General features: G+C 45.2%; 1 protein-coding gene across 5 annotated transcripts in view; it reads right to left on the bottom strand.

Annotated features, from left to right (window-relative positions):
* LOC125738351 (cullin-9) overlaps positions 1 to 22,936 on the bottom strand; it is a 36,442-nt gene extending 13,506 nt beyond the window's left edge. Inside the window, exons 1-23 of one of the 5 annotated variants that reach the window (XM_049007216.1) lie at positions 22,750 to 22,936; positions 15,677 to 16,330; positions 13,572 to 13,726; positions 12,939 to 13,487; positions 12,026 to 12,167; positions 11,617 to 11,807; positions 11,071 to 11,446; positions 10,350 to 10,542; positions 10,045 to 10,246; positions 9,727 to 9,917; positions 6,202 to 6,398; positions 4,565 to 4,802; positions 4,047 to 4,152; positions 3,440 to 3,667; positions 2,390 to 2,480; positions 2,079 to 2,250; positions 1,791 to 1,896; positions 1,589 to 1,684; positions 1,314 to 1,489; positions 1,099 to 1,232; positions 827 to 1,012; positions 691 to 720; positions 369 to 481 (exon numbers count right to left, since the gene is read on the bottom strand). In XM_049007216.1, the coding sequence (XP_048863173.1) occupies positions 369 to 481; positions 691 to 720; positions 827 to 1,012; positions 1,099 to 1,232; positions 1,314 to 1,489; positions 1,589 to 1,684; positions 1,791 to 1,896; positions 2,079 to 2,250; positions 2,390 to 2,480; positions 3,440 to 3,667; positions 4,047 to 4,152; positions 4,565 to 4,802; positions 6,202 to 6,398; positions 9,727 to 9,917; positions 10,045 to 10,246; positions 10,350 to 10,542; positions 11,071 to 11,446; positions 11,617 to 11,807; positions 12,026 to 12,167; positions 12,939 to 13,487; positions 13,572 to 13,726; positions 15,677 to 16,325 (4,521 nt within the window). In that variant the 5' untranslated portion in view covers positions 16,326 to 16,330; positions 22,750 to 22,936. Of the gene's footprint in view, positions 1 to 368; positions 482 to 690; positions 721 to 826; positions 1,013 to 1,098; positions 1,233 to 1,313; positions 1,490 to 1,588; positions 1,685 to 1,790; positions 1,897 to 2,078; positions 2,251 to 2,389; positions 2,481 to 3,439; positions 3,668 to 4,046; positions 4,153 to 4,564; positions 4,803 to 6,201; positions 6,399 to 9,726; positions 9,918 to 10,044; positions 10,247 to 10,349; positions 10,543 to 11,070; positions 11,447 to 11,616; positions 11,808 to 12,025; positions 12,168 to 12,938; positions 13,488 to 13,571; positions 13,727 to 15,676; positions 16,331 to 21,029; positions 22,039 to 22,304; positions 22,655 to 22,749 lie in introns of those variants that run through there. The other 4 variants (XM_049007219.1, XM_049007217.1, XM_049007218.1 and 1 more) reach the window with 4 other exon arrangements.
* Positions 22,937 to 23,998: the final 1,062 nt, after the last annotated feature.

Genomic DNA, 23,998 nt, shown 5'->3' with positions numbered 1-23,998 from the left:
GGTGTGGCAACAGGAAATACTTACACTCTTCACCTATTACGCCAGATGCAGAAGTAGCGACTTGTACGGAAATAATTCAGAAGAAATGTCTCTATGGGTCCTCGACATTTGTGCCAAAGCAACCAGCGCCTTAAATCACTGCTTCTAAGTGAAACCAGACAATGACTCCCTGGTTACGGTACGCTTGTGTCCAAACAATAACATTACATTTCTACTAGAGTAAGACCTACAATGACAGGTCACACCCTGAGACACCTGCTTTGGCAGAGAAGTAGCATTCGGTTTTCTAGCTGCTTATGAAGGGAAGCATTGGGATTTAGACTAGCTTGCTCAGCTGCCTGAAGAGTGTGGGCTGGAACAGGCTTTACCTGACGCTGGACCACCCCCTGCCAGCACTGTGCTATGCCCGCGATGCTGCTGGTGCTCTTTGCTTTGGGCTTCGTGACAGTCGCCACTTCTTTGCTCTTTCCCTCTTTGCCATCTGAAAGATACACAGTGTTCAGTGATGGTAACTCAGACCAGCACCAGGCTACACCCTCACAGCTGGCAAACTGCTTACAGGTTATTCACCACCCCTCCCCCCAAAAAAATACAAATAAAAAATGCATTTCACAATGATTAGTGTTATGATAATGGGGGTGAGAGGGATATCAGTTAGCTAAAACAACAGGCCTCTAAACCTTTACTTACTCTTCGAATCTTTGCTTCTGTTGATACCTTCTGAAAATAAAACAGATATCTTCAATACAGCGGGTGTCAATATGGCTAATATGCAGACCATCAGACGGGTGGGTGGTGCAGGCGCCGGGGAGAAAGGGCCACTCACTGGACTTCACAGGAGGCTTGAGCTCTTCTCCATCGGAACAACTGGTGTCCACGTGGACCAACAAGTGAGTGAGCCGGCGGACGCGGGAATTGAAGATGGCTGCCCGACTCTTGCCACGTCTGGCTGTTTCAGAGTTGTCCAGGTACTCGCCAAGCAGCCAAGACAGTGGGCTGGGCACGGGGGTGTCTGGCACATGGGGGAGAGCAAAGGCAGTTCAGCACCCGACTGCACAGTTTCAAGAGGCCTTCCAGCCAAGGGAACCCCCTACATACCAGTAAGGGTGATGCTCTGCACAATGGGGGTAATCAGGGCCTCCCAACATGTGCGGCCCAGGGCCTCTGCGGCTTCTGCATCCGGCAAAAAGCGCTCTGCAAACATTTGCTCGTGCCGAAGAGCGCTGTTGAGCCTAGAGACAGCAATTCCTCATCAGTGCAGTAGAGGGCGTTTTCCTGAGAAGAAAGGGCCCAGGGCCAGCATATAGGCTTACTTGTTGAAGAGTTGGAGTAGCTGACCCTTGTCCTCCAAGATCTCCTGGCACCATGTATGGGCCTTGGTAGTGTAGAAGAGATATGTACGACAACATAGCTGCTCCTTGAACACAGGCCAGAAGGTGGGTTTGGGCCCCAGGACCTCAAAGCCATGCACCCTGGTATCAATGCCACCCTGCATGAGAGGATGCAGGTTATGAACAGGCAAATGTGGCAGTTATCCAATCGACATTCGGAAAGCACAAGAAATATTTACTATTCATACTAATCTCACCTGTTGACATCTTTTAATCCTGATTTGCACAATGGACCAGAAGCGAGTCATGTTCTCCAGCAGAACGACACGACTTGCCGAGGGAGGTACATTCACCTGACAACCACACATAGACCCAGCATGGCCACATTAGAAAGAGAGACACAAAATAGGGAGTGCGTTATACAAGGCGGAAATCACTGCCTGTGGATGCATCACTCACTGTGTTCAGCTCAGTGTTGATATTTGTCGGGTCCTCTCCACCTAGCACAACAATGCGGGCTGGCATGTAGCTGGAATCCTCACTGGCTACCAACACTGCCAACTGCCTGGGAGCGAGAGAGAGGCAAGACGTGCTAGTCAGCCACACCTGCCTCCTCCTGTTTTATTTAGTCGGCAACTGTGCAGCATAAGTAAATGTGGAGGAGATGGGGGCAGGAATACGGTCTCAGAATAGGATTTCTGATCTTCAGAGATTTCACTTGTGTGGTGTCACGCGAGTCACGCCTACCTGATCACTACCCCCTTGTGCATGTAGATATTGATGAAATGGGACCCTGTACAGCCATTTGACTCCCAGTACGTTTTGGGGTTCTTGTCAGTGAGTTTGTTTGCTCGGTGGTGATTGGAGGAGACTTCCACCTTCTCCCAGCACTTGTCCTCCTTCAGCTCCACACTGGACCCTGTCAGTAGCAAACCAATCCACATGTTCAAAGGAACCCACACAAAGAATCTTATTCTAAGCATTAATAGCAATTAAACTACTTATAAAACTAGAACAGGGGTCAAGCTAATCAAACGGCATGCTGCTGATACACTGACCTTGGCATAGATTTCGTAGGAACACGTCGAAGAAGGGGATGTTAATTGGCTGGTGGCTGCGACGATGCTCCTCAATCTGACCCAGCACCATCTATTACAACAGGCATAAAAAATGATTTGCATAACATAATAATTTTTTTAAGCATTTTGCTAGCTTGGTAAAAAAAAAAACAAAAAAAAAACTAACTTTATATACCATCAAACTTCTAAAAATATTATACTTGTCTCACAGTAAACACACCATCCACAGACTGGACAGCTATGCTGACGAATTAGTATGTGCGGCATGGTTGATGAGGAAGAAAAGCTTCCAAAGAAGGTTCTACGTTGATTTTGTGGTAATGGGTTTGATTTCCAAAATCTGACTTGGACCAACCTACTCTAATTTTGAAAAGATACCTTTCATGCAACAGGTGGCAACACAACCAATCTAATTATTATTGATGTAAGAAAATTGGAATCAACCAGGATTGGTATCAGCAGGCTTTAAAAAAAAAAATAAATCGGAATCGGCCAAGGGAAATGCATCCCTAGAGATGCCTTAGGTCAGAAAATATCAAAGGGGGAAGGAGATTTCTTGCATCCGTTTCATTTAAGACTTCAGACCAACAACAGCAGCAGCAATCAATCATCCATGCATTTTCCAAACCGCTTATCCTACTGGGTCGTGGGGGGATCCGGAGCCTATCCCGGAAGCAATGGGCACAAGACAGGGAACAACCCAGGATGGGGGGCCAGACCATCGCAGGGCACACTCACACACCATTCACTCTCACATGCACACCGAACGGGCAATTTAGCAACTCGAATTAGCCTCAGCATGTTTTTGGACTGTGGGGGGAAACCGGAGGAAACCTCACGATAACATGGGGAGAACATGCAAACTCCACACACATGTGACCCAGGTGGAGACTTGAACCTGGGACCCAGAGGTGTGAAGCAACAGTGCTGCAATCAATCATATCACACAAAATTACAGAAGCAGTACTTTTACATACATCAGCACAGCAAGCGGAACAAAAAACAAGAGAGTAAAAGGTCCAGCCCAACCTGGATGCACCCGGCCAGAATGCTGGTGGTCATCTTCTTATAGAGGCTGGCGTATTTCTCGCAGTCCCCAATGAGGTCCCGCAGCTCTGAGGCCAGCAGCAAACTGGTACTGTGCTTGTCCAGAACCTTAGCCAGAGCATCCTTGGTGCCAAGGCGGCACATGACCACCGCATAGTCCTTGTTCAGTGTGGCCAGTCGGTATAGGAAACGGATAAAGGGCTGCACCACCTGGAAGCACCAGCAGGGGGCGGTCAGCGCCAGATCAGCATTGTCAACACCCATGAACCTACTGATGAACTTCATATGTACAGCCACAAGCATGGAACAGCACAACTTGAAATGCAGGTCAAAGATAATAGTCAATCCAATGGCCTAAATACAGTTTTTATAACGTGCCATTGTTTTTCTGACTGTAAATAATACACAGCAAAATCAGCTGCATGATTTTACATAGAATGGGAACCTAATCTGTTAAGCCAACTGTGAGATAACACAATTATTACATGATGTAATTGCATTTGTAACAAGCAAAATCAACAGAAATCCCATGAGAGCAGCATAATAAACATTGCCTGCAACTTTCCAAGGTCCCTTGAGTAACCCCCACCTCTCTGTCACTGACGAAGGCCGTCATGGAGGACAGGCACGGCTCAATGCTCTCATGCCAAGGCAGCACGTCTTCCTGATAGCTGTCCAGGAACTTATCCAGAATCCTGAGAGGACAATAAATAAAAACATGCAAAATTCTAAAAAGACTGTTGTCTGTCCCATAATTACTTGCAATGTTGTGGCCTCTTAGCGACAATTACCAAACACCATTTTCGGGACCAAGACACTTTACAAACAATCTTCTTGCATTCTGCATTGGTAATAGAACCAAGTCCTTAATAGTACCATTTAATAGGTTATTATAGTACAATTTAATAGACACATGAAAACAGTGCTTTGCATTTTCCTACTGCTGCTGGAAGAGCGCAACTATTTTCAGAGCAAGGAGACTCTTGGCTCCCACTTACATGATGCTTTTGCCTTGTCAGTGGCCTAGCCTCATTGGAAGCTATAGAAAATCCCAGTGAAGGTAAAAGAGGAAGGTAGTGGAGAAATTCTGGGAACGATCTCACAGACCTGAGGATGGAGAGCTGGACCGCACGGTCGGCACGATGTTGTTCCATGAGCCGCACTAGGTCCTGGAAGGTCTCCCTGCTGCGGGTCACCTGGGTACGCTCCTCCTCCAGCTGGGAGGCATCGTCACACAGCAGTTGCTCCAGTGTCATGATCACCTCCTTGGTGGCTGTGGTCTCCCTCAGGCTCACCACCAGCATCTTCAGCTCTGTGTCCTTGAAGTCCAGTTCCTCCTTAGACTCTGTGCTCCCAAACAGCACAGAAAAAGGATATCAGACAAACTGAACCAGATGGTCCCCTGAAGCAAGGGAGCACGACGCTGATCAGTTATCACCATGCAGTGTTTTTATTTCCACTGAAAGACGAATCATATATTAATAATCAGTTCATTATGATTCAAGCGGCCATTTAACTGTATCGATCTATGATGTCAGGATCGATTTCTGGAGGCAAAATCCTCTGTATTTCTGGATTATGCACTCTCCCGATCATGTGCTTTTGGTAGATGTGTAAAGTTACAGTGCCAACCAAACATAGGAAATGTATCATGACAGGAGAAAGCTCATAAATATTCATTAAGGAAGTGCTACCTGATGACCTTTGAGCAAAAATGCCAGTTATGTAGCACCGAGCACACACTGCAATGTAAAGATCTTTTGAAAAAGCTTCTCTTTTGTACAGGAAAAAAATGTTCTTGTTACTTGCTACAGTAGCAATGGTTAAGACTCTGAGGTAGCTAACTAGCTAGCTAAATAAAAAAAGATGCACAATATATTGATTAACATATTGGTATTGGCAAATATTACTCAAAAACCAAGACGCCGGCTCAATGTGTCAGTCTGGGCTGATATTGGTAACTGATGTTCAAAATATCAATATTCAAAGTTAGCAACACCAGAGCTAAAGACATAACTACTAAAACAATCCAGTTGATTGAATGGGAAAATCGGCCATTTTCCTCCCATCGTGGAGGACAAGAGATTTTGGCAACTCATTCATCACTTAGAAGAGGCCTCAAAGTACATTTTCATTATTCATTATTATTAAATCAGGACCACAACTGATCTTTCATCCATCCATCCATCCATTTTCCAAACCGCTTATCCTACTGGGTTGCGGGGGCTGATCTTTCATTTCCCACACAATGAAAAACAATGTAATGTTATCCCGCTAATCTGTGCTGGGAAGTTTGGCAGGTTTCACTCTAGGCAACCCCCTCAATCTGCTACTGCTTCCTTTATGTTTTTGTCTTTTGCTGTGCAATTCACTAGTTTTGACAATTTACACTGGCTTGTTCCGCCTGTTTAAGAATAAAAATTAATGCGCCGAGATGCTACTTTCTTTGTATACCGTTAATAGTGTAATAGTGCTTGATATCTGTATACTTTACCAGTAAAGTTACCAAATCTTTTAAATTTAGGTTATCAAAATAATCAAATAATTGAATTGTGACAGAAATTAATTTTTAATCATTCCCTCCAGATCAAATCAAACAGCCTTGGGGCCAATAATTTATACCCCTACTGATAATGTTACCATTTCCAGCCACTACTCCTGCCACAAAGACCAGTGAAAACAGGACCTAAAAAGGCATGTTTTTCATGTTTTTCTGCCAAGGTTAAGTTATCAGCAGTTTTCACCTTTCTTCTCCAGTTTGTGGACCATGGAGATGTGATTGAGGGCTACGATGGCCAGCGTGCTCTCCGGCCGGAGGAGTGACAGACATTTCTTCAGAACGGAGACCACACCACAGGCCACCAGCTGCTCAGCCAGGCTCTTATGGCTGGAGATAAGCATGATGAGCACCAGCAGGCCATTTCGTACTGCCAGCGCGCACCTGAGCAAAGAGCACACAGGAAAATGAACAGCCCTGAACGCAGTGCAAGGTATCCCTCAAAGCTCTGCAGGTTGGAGATGATCACCACCGCACAGAGGTCTATACTTATAACTGCAATTCCAAAAAAGTTGGGACGTTGGGCAATTTGTAAATAAAAACAGAATGCAATGATATGGAAATCTCCATCCATCCATCCATCCATCCATCATCTTCCGCTTAATCCGGGGTCGGGTTGCGGGGGCAGCAATCTCAGCAAGGAGGCCCAGACTTCCCTCTCCCCGGCCACTTCGTCCAGCTCCTCTGGGGGGATCCCGAGGCGTTCCCAGGCCAGCCGAGAGACATAGTCTCACCAAGGTGTCCTGGGTCTTCCCCGGGGTCTCCTCCCAGTGGGACATGCCCGGAATACCTCCCCAGGGAGGCGTCCCGGAGGCATCCTAATCAGATCCTCGAGCCACCTCATCTGGCTCCTCTCGATGCAGAGGAGCAGCGGCTCTACTCTGAGTCCCTCCCGAATGACTGAGCTCCTCACCCTATCTCTAAGGGAGAGCCCAGCCACCCTGCGGAGGAAGCTCATTTCGGCCGCTTGCACCCGCGATCTCGTTCTTTCAGTCACTACCCATAGCTCATGACCATAGGTGAGGGTAGGAACGTAGATCGACTGGTAAATCGAGAGCTTCGCCTTTTGGCTCAGCTCTCTCTTCACCATGACAGACTGATGTAGCGCCCGCATGATTGCTGACGCCGCACCGATCCGCCTGTCGACCTCCCATTCCATCGTTCCCCCACTCGTGAACAAGATCCCGAGATACTTCAACTCCTCCACTTGGGGGAGGAACCCATCCCCAACCCGGAGAGAGCATTCTACCCTTTTCCGGCTGAGAACCATGGTCTCGGATTTGGAGGTGCTGATTCTCATCCCAGCCGCTTCACACTCGGCTGCGAACTGCTCCAGTGAGAGCTGAAGATCACGGTCCGATGAGGCCAACAGAACCACATCATCTGCAAAAAGCAGAGACCTAATCCTGAGGTCACCGAACCAGACACCCTCAACGCCTTGGCTGCGCCTAGAAATTCCGTCCATAAAAGCTATGAACAGAATTGGTGACAAAGGGCAGCCCTGACGGAGTCCAACCCTCACCAGAAACGAGTCCGACTTATTGCCGCCCATGCGGACCAAACTCTGGCACCGGTCATACAGGGACCGAACCGCCCTTAAAAGGAAGCCCGGTACCCCATACTCCTGGAGCACTCCCCACAGGACCCCCCGAGGGACACGGTCGAATGCCTTCTCCAAGTCCACAAAACACATGTAGACTGGTCGGGCAAACTCCCATGAACCCTCCAAAACCCTGCTGAGAGTATAGAGCTGGTCCACTGTTCCACGGCCAGGGCGAAAACCACACTGCTCCTCCTGAATTCGAGGTTCGACAATCCGGCGGACCCTCCTCTCCAGGACCCCCGAATAGAGGGGATTTCTATGGAAATCTCATAAACCCATATTATATTCACAGCAGAACATAGAAAACATATCAAATGTTTAAACTGAGATATTTTACCATTTCATGAAAAATGCCAGGTCATTTTGAATTTCATGACAGCAAAACACCTTAAAGGTGGGATGGGTGCAGTAAGAGGCTGGAAAAGTTAGTGATAAAAAAAACAGCTGGAGGAATAATTTGCAACTAATTAGGTAAATGGGCAACAAGTTGGTAACGATTGGGCATAAAAAGACCATCTTAGAGTTGCAGTGTCTTTCAGAAGTAAAGATGGGTAGAGGATCACCAATCCCCCTAATACTGCGTCAACAGATACTGGAGCAATTTCAGAAAAAGTTCCTCAGTGTAAAATTGCTAAGAGGTTAAATATATCATCATCTATAATACATAATATAATCAAAAGATTCAGAGAATTTGGAGTACTCTCTCTGCGTAAGGGACAAGGCCGAAAAACCATACTGGATGCACATGATCGTTGGGCCCTTAGGCGGCACTGCATCACAAACAGGCATGATTCTGTAATGGACATCACTAAATGGGCTCAGGAACATTTCCAGAAAACACTGTCATTGAACACAATTTGTCGTGCCATCCGCAGATGCCAGTTAAAACTCTATTATTCAAAGAAGCAGCTGTATTTGAAAATGATCCAGAAACGCCGACATCTCCTCTGGGCCAAAGCTCATTTAAAATGGACTGTGGCTAAGTGGAAAACTGTTCTGTGGTCAGACAAATCTAAATTTAAAATTCTTTTTGGAAACCAAGGACGCCATGTCATCCAGACTAAAGAGGAGAAGGATCACCCAGCATGTTATGAGCGCTCAGTTCAAAAACCAGCATCTTTCATGGTGTGGAGGTGCATTAGTATATATTGGATAGGCAGCTTGCTTATCTGTAAAGGCACCATCAATGCTGAAAGGTACATCCAGGTTCTAGAGCAACATATGCTCCCATCCAGGCGACGTCTTTCAGGGAAGACCTTGAATTTTCCAACATGACAATGCAAAACCACACATTGTATCAATTACAACACCATGGCTTTGTTATAGTAGGGTCTGGGTACTGAACTGGCCTGCCAGCAGTCCAGATCTTCCACCCATTAAGTACATTTGGCGCAACATAAAATAAAAAGTACAACACGGAAGACCTAGGATAGTTCAGCAACTAGAATCCTGTAATCAGATAAGAATGGGACAACATTCCTCTGCTAAAACTCCTCAGTCGTCAGACGTTTACAGACTGTTGTCACGCAGAGGTAAACATGGCCTTGTCCCAACTTTTTTGAGACATGTTGCTGCCATGACAATCAAAGTTACCTTATTTTGTCCTTAAAAAGATACATTTTCTCAGTTTGAACATTTGATATGTTTTCTATGTTCTGTTATGGGGAGCATATAAAATATTGGTTTAAGAGATCGCAATATCATTCTCCATATCATTTCATTCTGTTTTTATTTACAATTTGCACAGTGGCCCAATTTTTTTGGAACTGGGGTTGTACTTTACAGTCCAAGCTAAAAAAAGCAGAACATGCACGGTTGCCAAAAACCACTTGATTAATGGTGAAAACTCAAACTACAATGTTTCTTTGACTAGCATTATGGACCATCATGCGGTAAAGAGCCACACTGCGTCATAGCAGGTCACCATCACTTCATAGGTCACCATCACCAGTCCTGCAGCCCCAAACAGTTTAGATATCATCTAACAGCTTGAGTAATGTGTACCTAGAGGTGATGCACTGTATGCTATTAATTCTGGGGACTTCAAGGGCTTGGAATCACACTAGCAGACTGCCTTCCAGGCAGTATTCCACACTGACATCCACCTACCCCGGTGTATTGAGCATCAGCTCTGTCGCAGCAGGGATGGCACCCAAGAGCCCCTTGGAACCCTCAGGGGTGGCAGAGCCGATGCTGGCAAAGATTTCAAGCATCATTTGTGTTCCAGACTCTGCAAGTGGTAGCCCACCGCCTATGCTGTGCGGGTCGTGCTTGCTGGCCCCCGTGATGACCTTCAATGCCTGGGAGATAAATCACTCAGTTGGCCACAGAACATGATGGCTTTCTGAAATTAGTAGCTATGAAATACTGTTCTATCTATACAACAAAAACCACACTCCATACCCATCAGCATGCCTGAAAACTTACCGCCAGGGCAATCTGCTGGACCTGGGTGGATATGAAGTACTCCTGCATGCAGGACAGAATGGCTTTCACTCCACCTTCTGTGGCAAAGGAGACCCGCCACTCATACTTCTGCATGAGGGCGTGGGTTAGCCGCAGGCCAGACAGAACATTCCATAAGGAATCAGAACCCAGCACCTCCACCAGCAACTTCAGGATTTTATCACTGTATGGAGAACGGTGAAAAGAAGAAAATATGATTTGCAGCATTATGAATTTGGAATTCATTTTCTTGTTTCTATGCCACCAAGAGCAGTCCGAACCCTCACCGAATGGTCTGTGCAGAGTCCGACCTCAGGGTGCTCCTCTCTTGGGCCCCCTCCTCGTCCAGCAGCTTGAAAATGACCCTCATGCCAGCCAACTGTAGCCGGAGGTCCCAAGAATTCTTCTTGATCATGTCCACCACCTCCCCCATCTTCTCCAAACAACTCTTCTTGCCTTGGATCTTGGGATTGTTGAAAACTGTACACAGAGAGAACACACCAGTTACTGCAAGACTGTTAGGTAGGAAAATTAGATTAACAATGGGTGCTTCTCAGTAATGAGTACTTGACTGTACCTGTGTTTTCTCATACCCATTTTACATCACCTTCCATTCTCGAAGACGAGTTGCAATACTAATAACAGAAGTACAGAGGACGGCAAAAATCCCTGGATGTTGTTCTTGCCTCACCCCAAATATCAAGGATGCATCAGTCATACCCTCGCCAATCAAGAACAATACCATGATTCATTGTGCCCCAAGTTTATCCTTGAGAGGCAAGTTAGCAGGACCGCTCTTGCCAGGATCACAAGTACGATCTTTGCATTCTTGGTACTGAGAAGAACTTACTAAGACATCTACAGCTCAAATTAGTAATCACATGGGCACGTCAGTCCCTGTAATCAGAGATGGCACTGACCCACTGAACACCTAGAGGAAATAATCAAACAACATTCATAATAACAAAATTATGTAAAGATTGTTGGGGGGGGCAGAGGCGGGGTTACCTTTTATCTTCTCCTCCAGTTCCTCTGGGTCCTTGGGGTCATCTTCCTTGGGCAGTTCGCTCTCGGTATCATAGCCAGCGCCAGGCTCCAGTGGGATGTCCTTTTTGGCTTTCTTGGAGACAGAGCCCAGAGTGGCATGAGAAGAGGCGGCCGCCACAGGACACCGCTCCCCCAGCTCCATGGGGCTCAGGGCGTTGGACAGCAGCTCATCGCCGGGCCCACCGCGACGCAGGCAGTGTTTGACGTAAGCGTGTGAACACAACAGATCGCACAGGCAGGACAGTGGCAGGCTCTGCTTCAGATATCTCAGCAGCTTGTGAGCCACCTCGCTCGGCACCGACACCTGGATCAAAGTTGCCTCATCCAACTCCGAAATCTACGATCACAGAAATAGGGGTGTGTTCACAAAACACACACGTACAACAGACTGCCATCCCTTATTTGACAGATGCTGTGGCCAGAGGCATTTTCTTTGCTTTAGCTTTATTTAACTTCTTTCATGTTTAAATACTGTTAAAAGTGTTGTGAGCCAGTCCAGAGCCCTACTTGATCATCCAGACTCTGCCTCAGCAAGCTGAAGAGCTCCTGTTGCTGCTTGGGTTCCAGCTTCTTGACAAAGAAGAGGATCTCCCACCACTCAGCCCGGCTCAGCGTGCCGCTGTCCTCCCGCAGCCTGTCGGCCAGGTAGGGCAGAGAGTACAGCCCCCCGGGTGGCTTGGAGAAGAACGTCTGGCTCACTGCCACAAAAGTAAGAGGCAGTCAGACCAGAGCCAGCACTTGCCACTCAGACATTAACATAGTTCCTCTTTCGCCAAAGAGGACGTAGACTTGCACAAACACTGCATCTCAAAGCCCCATAGATCCATTAGATCCATTAACAGGTAGGACCAAAGAAATCTGCTCAAAGTTGATTGGCTGCAAAAGAGCAACGGTAATGAAAATCAAAGAGACTTACAAGCAGTGAGTTTGAGGGTCTCTGTAAGAGAAGAGGCTTTCTCTTGGGTCTCCTTCTCTGCTTGCCCACTGCTGCCATTGCCCAGGATCTCGATCATGTGCCAGTGCACCCAGTAAGTGCGAGACAGGGAATTCCAGTACACCTGCAACATAGAGAACATGTCCTTCAGAACCAAGGAGGAACAATAGGCAGCATGACATAACAGGAGCCTTGGAATTGGACAACCTTCGCGTGGAATGGGGCCAGCACTGGTTCAACACTACACAGAATCAAATGTAGAAAACTAACCTGTTTCAGGAAATGAGAAAAGTACATCCCACATGAGAGCCAGGGACCAATATAGCTCACACAAGCAGGGAAAGTGGCTTCTGAGAGCACAGGGTTTACTCTGTCTTGCGGGAATGACAGACAGGAGGAACCAATCAGCATGAAAAAACCCCAGTCACCCCCTACCATTCTTCTAATGGGATCCTTACTTTGGACCAGGATTAAAACTAATTTAGCTCAAAAATAAGGCTGTGGGCCGCCATATTTGCTAGAACAAAACTTACGATACTCTACATGGTCCCTGAAAATTCAGGGCTAATGTTTGATTTCTCATTGTTTTTTGATCAACTCTTGTACACCATCCAAGCTGCTCCCCGGGTGCTGAAAAGCAGTGAGGACCAAATGAAAACTGACCGAGGCAGGGACCAACTGAGGGCCGCGGACAGGGGCCAGGTATTTTCTGTAATTGGACCGCCCATGTGAACCGGCCTACACCACTTGCTGATGCTGAGCTAACATGGAGGCACCTACATGAACAGCTGTACTAAACAGGGTTCCAGGCTGGGCCGAGGAATAGCATGCAGTCCAAGTTCAAAGAAAACCTCATCAATCTCATATTTTTCCCACAGACATGAAGGACAGATACCTGCACGGGCGGCGAGCCATCGTTGCTGTAGCGGAATTCACCCTCGTCACCGGCGCTGACCTCCTCATAGTCCTCCAGCATGCGGACCAGCATACCGCCCTTCAGATTCTCCTGCACATACTCCACATAGGCGGAGCGGCTAGCAAAGTCGGCGCGTGTTTTGAAACTGTTAGCCACCTTCTTCTTGGGTGGTGAGGCAGCCGGCAGCAGCGGGGCAGAGAAGCGGGGCTGGAAGATGGACCTGGCTGTGCGGGGGGGCTCCTCCTCACTGGCACCGGGTGCCAGGCTCTCGGGGGGAGGCTGCCGGTTGCGGTCCCAGCCCATGACACGAACCAGCTCTGAGATCAAGTTGGCCATGGCCATTGTGAACTCAAACTCACGCTGCACCCGTGACTGCTCCGTCTGGAGGCCGGCTCCAGAGGCAGAGCTAGAGACTCCACCTTCCTGTCTCTCTGAACTGGACTCTGTCCCCACGGTGTTCAGCTTGTCCATCAGGGACGTTACACACAGGTAACGCTTGACCAGCGAGAAGAGGAGTTTCCCTGGAATCTAGGGCAGAGCACCAGAGGGCGATAAAGCACCATAACTTGCACCATATGGGAGACAAAACACACACACACAGCCCAAAAGTACCTGGGGTAGATGGATCCCCTCAAAGGAGATGCCGTGCTCCTCTGAGGAGGTGGTCTCTGCAAACAACTCCAGGAGTGTGTAACGGTTGTCAAAATCCATGTGCTGCTCGATGCCATCCTGCTGGCTCAGGGACAGGAGGACGTAGGCTCGGCTCCCTGGGAGAAGACCAGCAGCACCATGAGCATCAGCTGAAAGGGACCCCGAGCTCATATGGGGGTAGTGTGAGAGCACCAGAGAGAGGAAATAGCCATGAAGTAATCTTCTGCTAATTATGTTTTTTTTTTGCTCCGAATCCCAATAGACCCATGAGGTGTTGATTACATGGCATTCAGTGTTTTGAGTCTCCACTTCCTTGCTTGTTTGTTTAAATGTATGCCATTACATCAGAACAGCCAGTGCACAAATCAGGACAGGCAATAAGGACATTCCTCAAGGTTTTGATTTTGGTTAGAAAAGTAAATGACAGAAATAGGCCTGTTTGACTGCCACAGTGGTTTACTAAAACAATGGAAGCTGCCTGAGCAACAGACTTCATCATGTAACAAGGGTAGCAGCAGAGATTAAAGTATGCACATGACCTCAGCATTGTGACGTGCCCTAACATGGTATGTGGAACACTGTGGGAGAAGCAGGTTACAGTCAGAGGGAGGCGCTCTTAGAGATCCCCCACACTCTGAGTCACGGGAAGACATATCTACCACCTTCACACAATCTAAGTTTGGTTAGGTGGGTTGCTGCAGCAAGATGGACATTAAGGACAAGAAAAGACCTATCAGCCTGGAGTTGACACTGCATCAGATCACTGCCACCAGCCAAGGTCACAGCCACTATGAAGAGCCGCATAACTGATAAAATGAAAATTGCCAATCAAGGGGCTGTTTCCACACTTCATATGGTTACAAAGGAACCACCTCTAAAATGGGCACCTCCCTACGGACACTAACACAAACTATGCAGCCCATTCTCTACCAGTGAATAAGCCGGAGCTGGAGAGCTTACTGGTAAGACCCACTATCACCATGGATGACTTTAGGCCTCCATGACAGGGCTAGTCATTTAGCCACTTAAGGTGCATGACTAGCACCTTAGCCAGACGGGCTTGGTGCAGCTTCCAGAACCGCGATGGCTCCACATCATCAGCCGTACTCCCCAGTTACCCACAGAGGCATCTTCGACTCGCCACAAATATGCAGCTATCTGATAGGAATGCGAGAGACACCCAACATAGCAGCCAAATTGACACTCCAGAGTCAATCCAAGGTGATTCAAAAAGACACAGACTGCTTTGCAACTGTGCAATATTGAGGCACATTCAGAAGTTATCTTTGAATTCCAATTGGTCCCTGGGCTGTACTTTCTACTGACACCTGGGCAATGGCAGCAGCCAGTGGCTCCCGCTTCCAGTCTCTGTAGCGATAAAGAGTATAAACATCTAATACAGAGTTCAACAACTGTACTGTTTTTCTGTATTTAACCAAATAAACTTGTATTGTTTACTTTTCAATTACTGATATTTAGTCAGTTAAACTAATTATTTACTTATTCAGTGACAGTATTTGTTTACTTAAATTCATATTGAACAATATTTTACACTTATGATGGGTTCACCAGAACATAACCCCATCATAAGACAATAAGCACCTGGATAGGGAGTCTAAAGATCATCAGGTGGGCATGATAACAGATATATTACAAATGATAGTGATGAAATTCAGCAATTATTATGTTTCACGTTTCTGTTAAAAGTCACATTTAGCCTACATGTCAGGTCATATTTCACTTTCCCATGTGATGAAAAGTAGGCTAGGCTAAATGACTAATGTTAGTGTATTAAATCAATGGGATTTGGTAACAGTTGGTTACATTATTCTAAATCATATGAAGCAAGTAATTTCACTTACTCCAAAATATTATGAACTTCTATAAATAAATATTGTTTGAGGTGAGCAACCAACTAAAATGCAGTGATTCTGAGGCTAAATCACCTTTCACTGACGTCAGAAACCATCCAAAGGAGTCCTGTTGACTTCTTGGGATAATGCAGTTACCAACAGCCAAATCAGTATTAGCTGGATGTGACAGTAAAGGATTGAGGAGGGGCAAACCTGCATCATGTGAAGCCAGAGCGCGGAGCATCTTGCCAGCACTTCGACGTGTCTGTCTCTCCTTGTTGCACAGCAGCTCCATCAGCAGGTCCAGTGCTCCCGTCTCCTTGAACACGCCCACCAGCGAGCCGATGCTAGCATAGGCGCTCAGAACGTGAATAGTGTGCGTGATGCTGATGGCCAGGTCACTCTTCTTGGCCATCTGCTTGCGGGCACGGCGAACCAGGTTCTTGACATCATCCTTCATGTCGGAGAGCTCCACTTCGTCGAAAGTGACGTCGGCCGGAAATTCGCCGCTGGGCCGCTGTTCCTCCAGGGGGCGCTGGACATCCGCTTTGCGCTTACCGAGCAAGGCGGGACAGTTGGCATAAACATCCTCTGCAGACATCCACATGAGGATGTTCTCAGCCTTGTTCTCCCCAGACGGGCAGCCGCCAGAGCCGGAGCTGCTGCCCACCCCACCGCCACCAGCTTCACCAGACCCGCCCCCAGAACCACCTCCATCTTCTATGGGCAGCAGGGTCCAACGAATCAGGTACTCTGTCTGACCATCGTGTGTGCGCCGCTGCCGAATTAGCTCCTCGGGATAGGCCTGCTGCTTAGGACCCAGCTGCACCAGCAGGTTCCCATTACGGCGTTCACCCACCATGATTGCTGCAAAACACCAAGAGTGCTATCAATACACCAGGCCAGATGGCCAGCCAGCATAAGATCACCCCCAAGATCATACAACCACAGCCCTGACAGAGGTGATCTCCATGCCCAGCAAACAGCCGGTTAAACCCCACACACCACTACTTTAATCAACTCCTATACAGTGATCCCCAACTATAATGCGATTCAGCTATCCCGCCCCCGCTATATGGGATTTTTCCCCAACGTATTCACAATTCTCTTGCTTATGGTCTGATTGTTGTGGCTAAACTTTTTGTGAACTTTGGGTTTTGTTTGAAGGCGTACAATTTAAGACATAAACTACAAAAAAAATGTTTCTTTATATGGTCTTTCTATATTGCGGATTTTCACCTATCGCTTTTAAAGCGTGCGGGAGGGTTATTTTAAGGCTTAAACTATAAAAAAAAATAATAATGTGGTCTTTCTGGAACGCAACTTCCGCGATAGGCAGGTGATCACATCTTGACTAACAGCTGGTTTAACAGCACCAATCCCGTTCGACATTAATGGGGCAGTTTACTGAAAAATAAAATAAAAATAAAAAAATAAAATAAAAATTCAGTTATGCTGTAGTTCTATTTATCAATCTAGATTGCTGTGGTGAGAGTTGCCTAATTTTAGACATATTGGTCGTAGAAATCTCAGTCCTCTTGCAAATATAATTGGACTGCACGGCATGATTAAAGCACCAAAGAAATACATCTCTACAGCAGTATCTCTTGCCACAAATCATGACCCGGTTACTTGAGATAATCCAAACCTTTTAGTGAGCAGTTTCATTTAGGAACTATTTTCTTTCTACCAAACACCACACACCAACCGTATTGCTAGGCAGAGGATTGTCAGGGGCACACGCATCCCAGCACTATGTGATGGGATGTAAACATCAATGGCATCCACCACGGCTGAGCTCTAATTTTAGCAAGCTCAGTGGTGCTAGGTGAGCTAGCAGTATTGGTTATGATCAACTGCCAACAATAAGCAAAAGCAACAATATTGTCTTAGTGAAAGTAACTACTACTACTACTACTACCACTACTACTACTAACAGTTCACCAAGCACCAAGGTTCTAGCATTGATGTCTATATCCAATCATATTGTTTTTTTCCCCAACTATATCAATATAATCAAAAAATGTATGGAAAGTGTTCTCATTGTCATTCTATTTCCACTGGGCTAAAATGCATTATCAGATAAAAAAAAAAGAGGATAGATGTAAACATTATCCAGACACCAGCTTTTCTGTACTAAACGAACGTTTACTTACACCCACAATTTGGTAAGCAGATTAGCAGAACACCTAAAATATTAATGAGACCTGTATTGTGTAAAGTTAGTAATCTGCATAAATGTGGTGTACCATTGTATTTAATAAATGTATCGGACTTTAAACTGCAAAAAGTACCGCCACACCACAAATCTTTTTTTAACCTTGTTCATCCACAAAATCTCCTCTTTCAAAAGATCTCATGGCTGTTAAGCTGTCTCTCACTTCACCACCAGTCAGTCTTTATTGCTTCCATGATATACCAAAACAGTAGCATGTGGTGTGGTCTGCTAGCAGAATTTAATAAATATAATAAATTAACTCAGATTTATACAAGTCATCTAAAGCCTCTGTGTTTATTGTGCATGTGGCATATAATTGCAATTACAGTAAAACCTCAGATTGCGAGCATAATTTGTTCCGGAAACATGCTTGTAATCCAACGCACTCATATATCAAAGCGAATTTTCCCATTAGAAATAATGGAAACTCAGATGATTCGTTCCACAACCCAAAAATATTCTTATAAAAATGATTAATACAAAATAGAAAGTAAAAATACATAAAACAAATTAACCTGCACTTTACATTTGAAAAAAAATCATGGATGGTGTGAGGGAGACGAGAGAGAGAAGAGGAGGGTTATTTAGTAGGACGACTTTCACTATAACTAACGGAATCACTGCTATCTGTTGGCTCACTGGAATCTTTTTCTTTCAGCACTTTTCTACTAAACTGTGACTATATGAGCGAGGCACGCCAACTGAGAAACAATTACCCACAATCCCACAGCGAGAGAGAAAGAAGAACCATTGGCTCAGTTGTGATTACGTGATGCTAGGCAGACAAAGTGTATACGTAATACTCGTATTGCAAGACCTCGCTCATTTATCAAGTTAAAATTTACTTCAAAATTTTACTTGTCTTGCAAAACACTCACAAACCAAGTTACTCGCAATCCGAGGTTTTACTGTATATCACAATGTGATATTGTGCAGACTTGTTTTTTTATTGCAGTACTGTGATAAGCACATCCTGCTAAAAAGATGCCGCAAATTGCATGTCCACTGCATACACAGAAAAAACCTAGCAAAGTAAAGTTTCTCGCCTAAAATCCACACTAAAGCATTGCTTCCCATCTTAATGTTTTTTTTTCATAATTATTCAACTCCCAAATTTGAGCATCGTTTACCTTCATTATAAGATAATGACCACTGCCAGTGTGCTATTTATTTAAGCTATTAAAACTATTTCCTACTCCTGTTTCAAATGGGAAAAAGGTGAAAAGAACGCTTTGCATCTTCAGTAGTTTTTGGATTTTTGTCATGAGTTGTAAATACACAATAAGAAATTTAAGAAACATTACCTATGGATTGCTCGCAAACAAAAACGTAATATGAGCTATATAAGCACTGGGCTCCAGACTACAACCATTTCGTTGCATTTTATGACCATTTTGAGGGTGCAATTAAATTTTGTAACAAGGTGTACCAATGCAACTTGCAAATACACCCCCCATCTGTTTTTTTTTTTTAATCCATCATCATATCATGTGAAACACCCGAAGAAAACGAGAACTGGTGTATGAGATAGGGCACTTTTCCATCACAAGCACTTTTTTTCCCTGGAACTAAGAACTTCTGTTGTGTTCTCACTGCAGGAACTCAGTCCAATTGTAGTTCCTCAGAGGTACCACTGGGGAGGGACTTGCAGCGATTGGTTGCCAATTGAGTTACCACAGGCACCGGCACTAACGTGGAAGTTATGCAGAAGTGCCCGGGAAATTAATCCATACCTTTTTGCTTGTGTTTCCTTATTTCTGCATTGGAAAATTTATTCAATGATGATTGGTCATGAAACTTGCTAGTGGAATGACATTACATCATTCTTTTATTCTGTCAGAAATAAAAGCTCAATCTGTTGGCCAGATTTAATAATTAATTATAAACATACTGCGGGTCATATAACTAAAACAAACTAAAGGCTGTGTCTCTTCATGATCGCGATCGGTCCCCCAGTAACTAACTACTAACAATTTTTTTAGCCTTGTTTAGCCTAAGGTCCAGATTCCTGTTGTGCAGTGAGAAAGCGACACACCAAAGCGGCCAGGAGCTACAAAAGTTCCGGGTCAAGACAGCCCAGGAACTCAGAACTAGGTTCCTGAATTTTGGTGGGTAAGTGCCTCAAGAAACACAACAGCAGCATAATCTATGCAGGGAAAGGTGTTCTGATGGACCAGCTGCTGACCACATACCTTATGTTTACCTGTAAATGTATTTGGTGTTTATGTTTTAAAAAGTACCATTTAACTCAATGATTTTTGTCTCTTAAGCACTACTTTGTGATTTTTTTCTTTAAAATAAAACATCACATGGTTATTTCTGTAGATTGTATATTTATTACCAAAACATTTATTAGAAATACAGTTAAGATGGAAAAATACATATGTTTTGCATTGCATTTTGATTTAAGTGATCACGTTTAGATATTATCAATAATCTATATACTTTTGCCACAATAGTCAATAATGCAAATTCAGATATCGGCCCAACCCTACCAAATGCATCTTAGACACAGTGGCATGGTTGGTGTATGGCGTTTGGTAGAAAGAAAATAGTTTCTGCATGAAACTACTCACAACAAGGTCTGTAGATTATCTTCAGTAACCAAGTCATGATTTCTGGCAAGACACATTGCTGTTGAATTTCAAATGTAGTTTCTGGTGCTTCAATCACCGCAGAAAGAATGCCATTATATTCAGAAGACGACTGACATTTCTACAGCTAAAATCTCCAAAACTAAGTAACTCTCACCACAACAATCAAGATACAGCAGGGCCACCCAACCCTGCTCCTGGAGATCTACCACCCAGCAGATCTTAGGCGCAGTCCTAATTCAACACACCTGATATAGATAATCAGGCCTTTCAGCAGCATCTCAGTTTTAGAGCCAGCTATGTGGTTCAAGTTACATCGGTACTATGTGAACAAGCCAGTAGAGTACACACTAAAGCAGCATCACTTTTTCAAGTTATGCAAAAATGTTTAGATTAGGATGCTCTAGGAATTTGAAATCTCAAATTATGTAAAACGTTAAAACTACAAAAATGACTTTATTTGAATTGAGCTAGTGATGCGACTTAATGGCAAAGTTAGCATGTCAAAGAGCTCTTCTCTCAAGTTTTTTGCCAAACAAATTGACAAAAATTGGGTCACATGCAAACTGTTGCATGACATGGCATTAAGAACAAGGCATGATCTCACCGTCAGCAGTCATAGGGTATGGATCAAACAACTGAAATTATGACCCAAGGTTTAGTAATACGATTTCAAGCTAAAGAGGCGGACACACAGCACACAAACACCCCCAGCTCTCTGTGTGCGGCAGCCGAAGTCTAACGGCCCGTTTACCTGGCTCATTACAAGTCCATCAAATGTATCGCGGCGCACACCAAGGGATATAGGGACGTAACCTTAAACAACTGTAACTTGAAATAACTTTTTAAAAAATCGCACACACTAAGTGCACCGCGTTGCCACAGGAGAAGCGGCTTTTAGACGGTTTCAAAATAAGCTTATTTTAAAAAAATCCTCTGCGTAGCCTTCGTTACTAACACGGCTCAGAAATCGCAGTTTTCATTCAGACTTCAACGACGGCAAAAAAAACCCGGACGACTTTTCTGGAAAGTCCGAAGTCCGGTGACAAGACCAAAACCGTGCCGAACAATGTCGGATATAGCCGAAGAGAGAACTTCCCTTTTTCCAACAGCCATCGATTGGTGCGGCGGGCAGAGACGAAAACGAAACTCCCAGAACCAGTAGTTCCTCCCACTGGGCCTGCCAAGCCTACCATCCTCAGAAAATCAGCGTGATGATACCGAACCTTTACCCACTTGACAGAATCGTACGAGATAAAAAAAAAACAATCATGAGCTTTCATCACCGTCCATCTCGTACTGCGCCGTGTTCAAAATATGTACAGCCAGGAAGGTACTCAGAGAAATAAACATTTATTTCTGTTATAGCTCAGTAGGCCAGTGAAAAGGGTATATTCTCGAGTAGTTTCAGTAAAACAGTTGCCTTATGTAGTTTTAACCGCAATCGTATAGTTGGTATGAAATGTAAACTCCATCCCCACCACACGTGTGGAATACACGCGATCATATTACACTTACCCGGCAAGTAAGTACACGGACATGCGACCGAGAATTCATTCAGTTCGACGCAGTCAACACACAGTACAAGCAGCGAAGCCCCCAGATCAGCACAGGCGATCTATGCGAGGCGTTAATGACAGCCAACATGTCGATTCAGAGGTGACAGGCTTCTCACACCCCCACGAAATGACATTTAAAACAAAAGAAACCCACTCAACCTGATTCAACTTCTGAGAAAAGTCACAATCTTACTTTGTAATTATAACATCAAGTCCATAGTTAGAATAGAACACCCATTAGAGGATACCGAAATGTTTTTTGAAGTTTTCTAAATCAAATCGCTACAAACTTATAACTGGACAATACAGCCGTATTTTAAAGAAATGAAAACCACAAACTATAAGATGAAAAGGGGAAAAAACATGCATCTCATAACTTTCAATAAATGCCCCAAATATTTCTCTAATCATACTGACAGGGAAACGGGGCCTGGGACAACCAGACGGAAACCCTTAGAGGCTGAACTTACGCCCAGCCGAACAGCCACCTTGCCGCAGAGGCCTCCACGACGGGTCCTTTAGTCCGGCAACCGCACAGCCAGATTACCAGCAAACAGACCCATTAACTAACTAGCCAGCGGTTAGTCCCGATGAAATGGCCTGACAGAGGCGGCTAGCTAAACTCCCATTTACGGGGGCCAGGCAGTCACGCTAGCCTATCTGACAGCCTGCCGAGTCCAGGCTTGTGATGTCCGATTGCATCAGATGGGCGAGTCGGCCAAACCCCCGAAGGACTGCGCGGACGGGCAACACCCCCTGCCCCCGTATGGCCTCGTTTCAGGGACCCCTCACCTGCCTCGGCCCGCGAACAAGTCCAGCCCGGGCAGTGGGCGGTTATCCTTGCACACAGTGAAGCACCTGAGAATTTGTGCGGCCTACGAGCACGCCGGATTTCAGAAGCAGAGTTTCGCCTACCTCCAGCGGCAGAGCCTCTCCCCCTCGTCTCTACTTTCGCCCTCAGTCTATGGAGTTTCCTTCTCCGCCACAAACTGTCGTTTCCCAGCCTGGAGGTATTTCTTTGCCAACCCTGTCCGGTACTAACTGGGGGCTTTTCGATGACAGGCAGACCGACTCCGTCCTCTTCGCTAGAAGTTTTATTACTTATAATATTACTGCCCTCTGGCGTCCGGAGGCCGCGCTGTACAAACAGATATAAATGAGTGAGCTATATCCTTCCACTTCACCGGTAGGTGGACCAATATGTCATATATGTGTGTCAAATAAACTGTTCTGTATTAGTCACTAATAGATCTGCTGGTTGAAGTAGAGTATAGTTACTAGCCCATATCTATATTCCACTTAATTTCACCATTGCAGATGGAACCCCTTGAACCTTCACCCAGAGACCTCAAGAGGGTTATGTAAATCCATTCATTATCTATTGGACGAGATTGTGAGAAACTGACATATAGATACCATTTATTTTGTAATTTAGGTTATGCTAACGCAACCACAACCCTGTACTGGATAAGAGGTTGGGAGGTAAACTAATCTACTACACAATTTACATCGGTAGGCTACAACATAGAATGCAGCTATAGAACACTTGCCAAAATAAAGGGCTCAAAATGAAAAACTTCTTTGAAATAACAGAATAAGTGTTACAGGAATGCTTTAAGCTTTACTAAATACACATCAACAGAAATGGTAAATGTATATTTCTGTAGATACGTAATACTTGAGTATGGCAAACTGAGATATTGTCAGTTATATTTCATTATATTTCATGGTTCTCAGCTCTCAGTGCAGCTTGTTACAGTGGACTGTTTTTTTTATTTTCCTGATTTCACATGCATTTGTATATATGGAAATTGGCACAGGTACTTTGCATAGGTCTTATATAATGCTAACTCCACAATTGCACAGCTTTGGTGGTGAAACCAGCCCACTACATCACTTGGTGCTCATTCCCACCCATACAAGATATTCAGAACAAACTGTGTGAATACAAACCTCACAAGATCATGCTACATCTCTAAGCTCATAAGTAAATCTAACTCCTCCACCTGCCCCCTAGAATACAAGCTAAAGGGGTACCCATGCATGGGTAACTTCAGGGAGAATAGGGGTATGGCAGGTTCCTGGGTTCAGATCTATCACGGTGGTATGATGGAGGCAAAGCACAGCAGCCTAAACTAAAAGGACAGATTAACACAGAAATAGT

Source organism: Brienomyrus brachyistius, chromosome 3, assembly GCF_023856365.1.
Source record: "Brienomyrus brachyistius isolate T26 chromosome 3, BBRACH_0.4, whole genome shotgun sequence".
Lineage (NCBI taxonomy): Eukaryota > Metazoa > Chordata > Actinopteri > Osteoglossiformes > Mormyridae > Brienomyrus > Brienomyrus brachyistius.
Note: the sequence above shows the minus strand (reverse complement) of the source record. Positions and strands in the feature narration are given on the sequence as shown.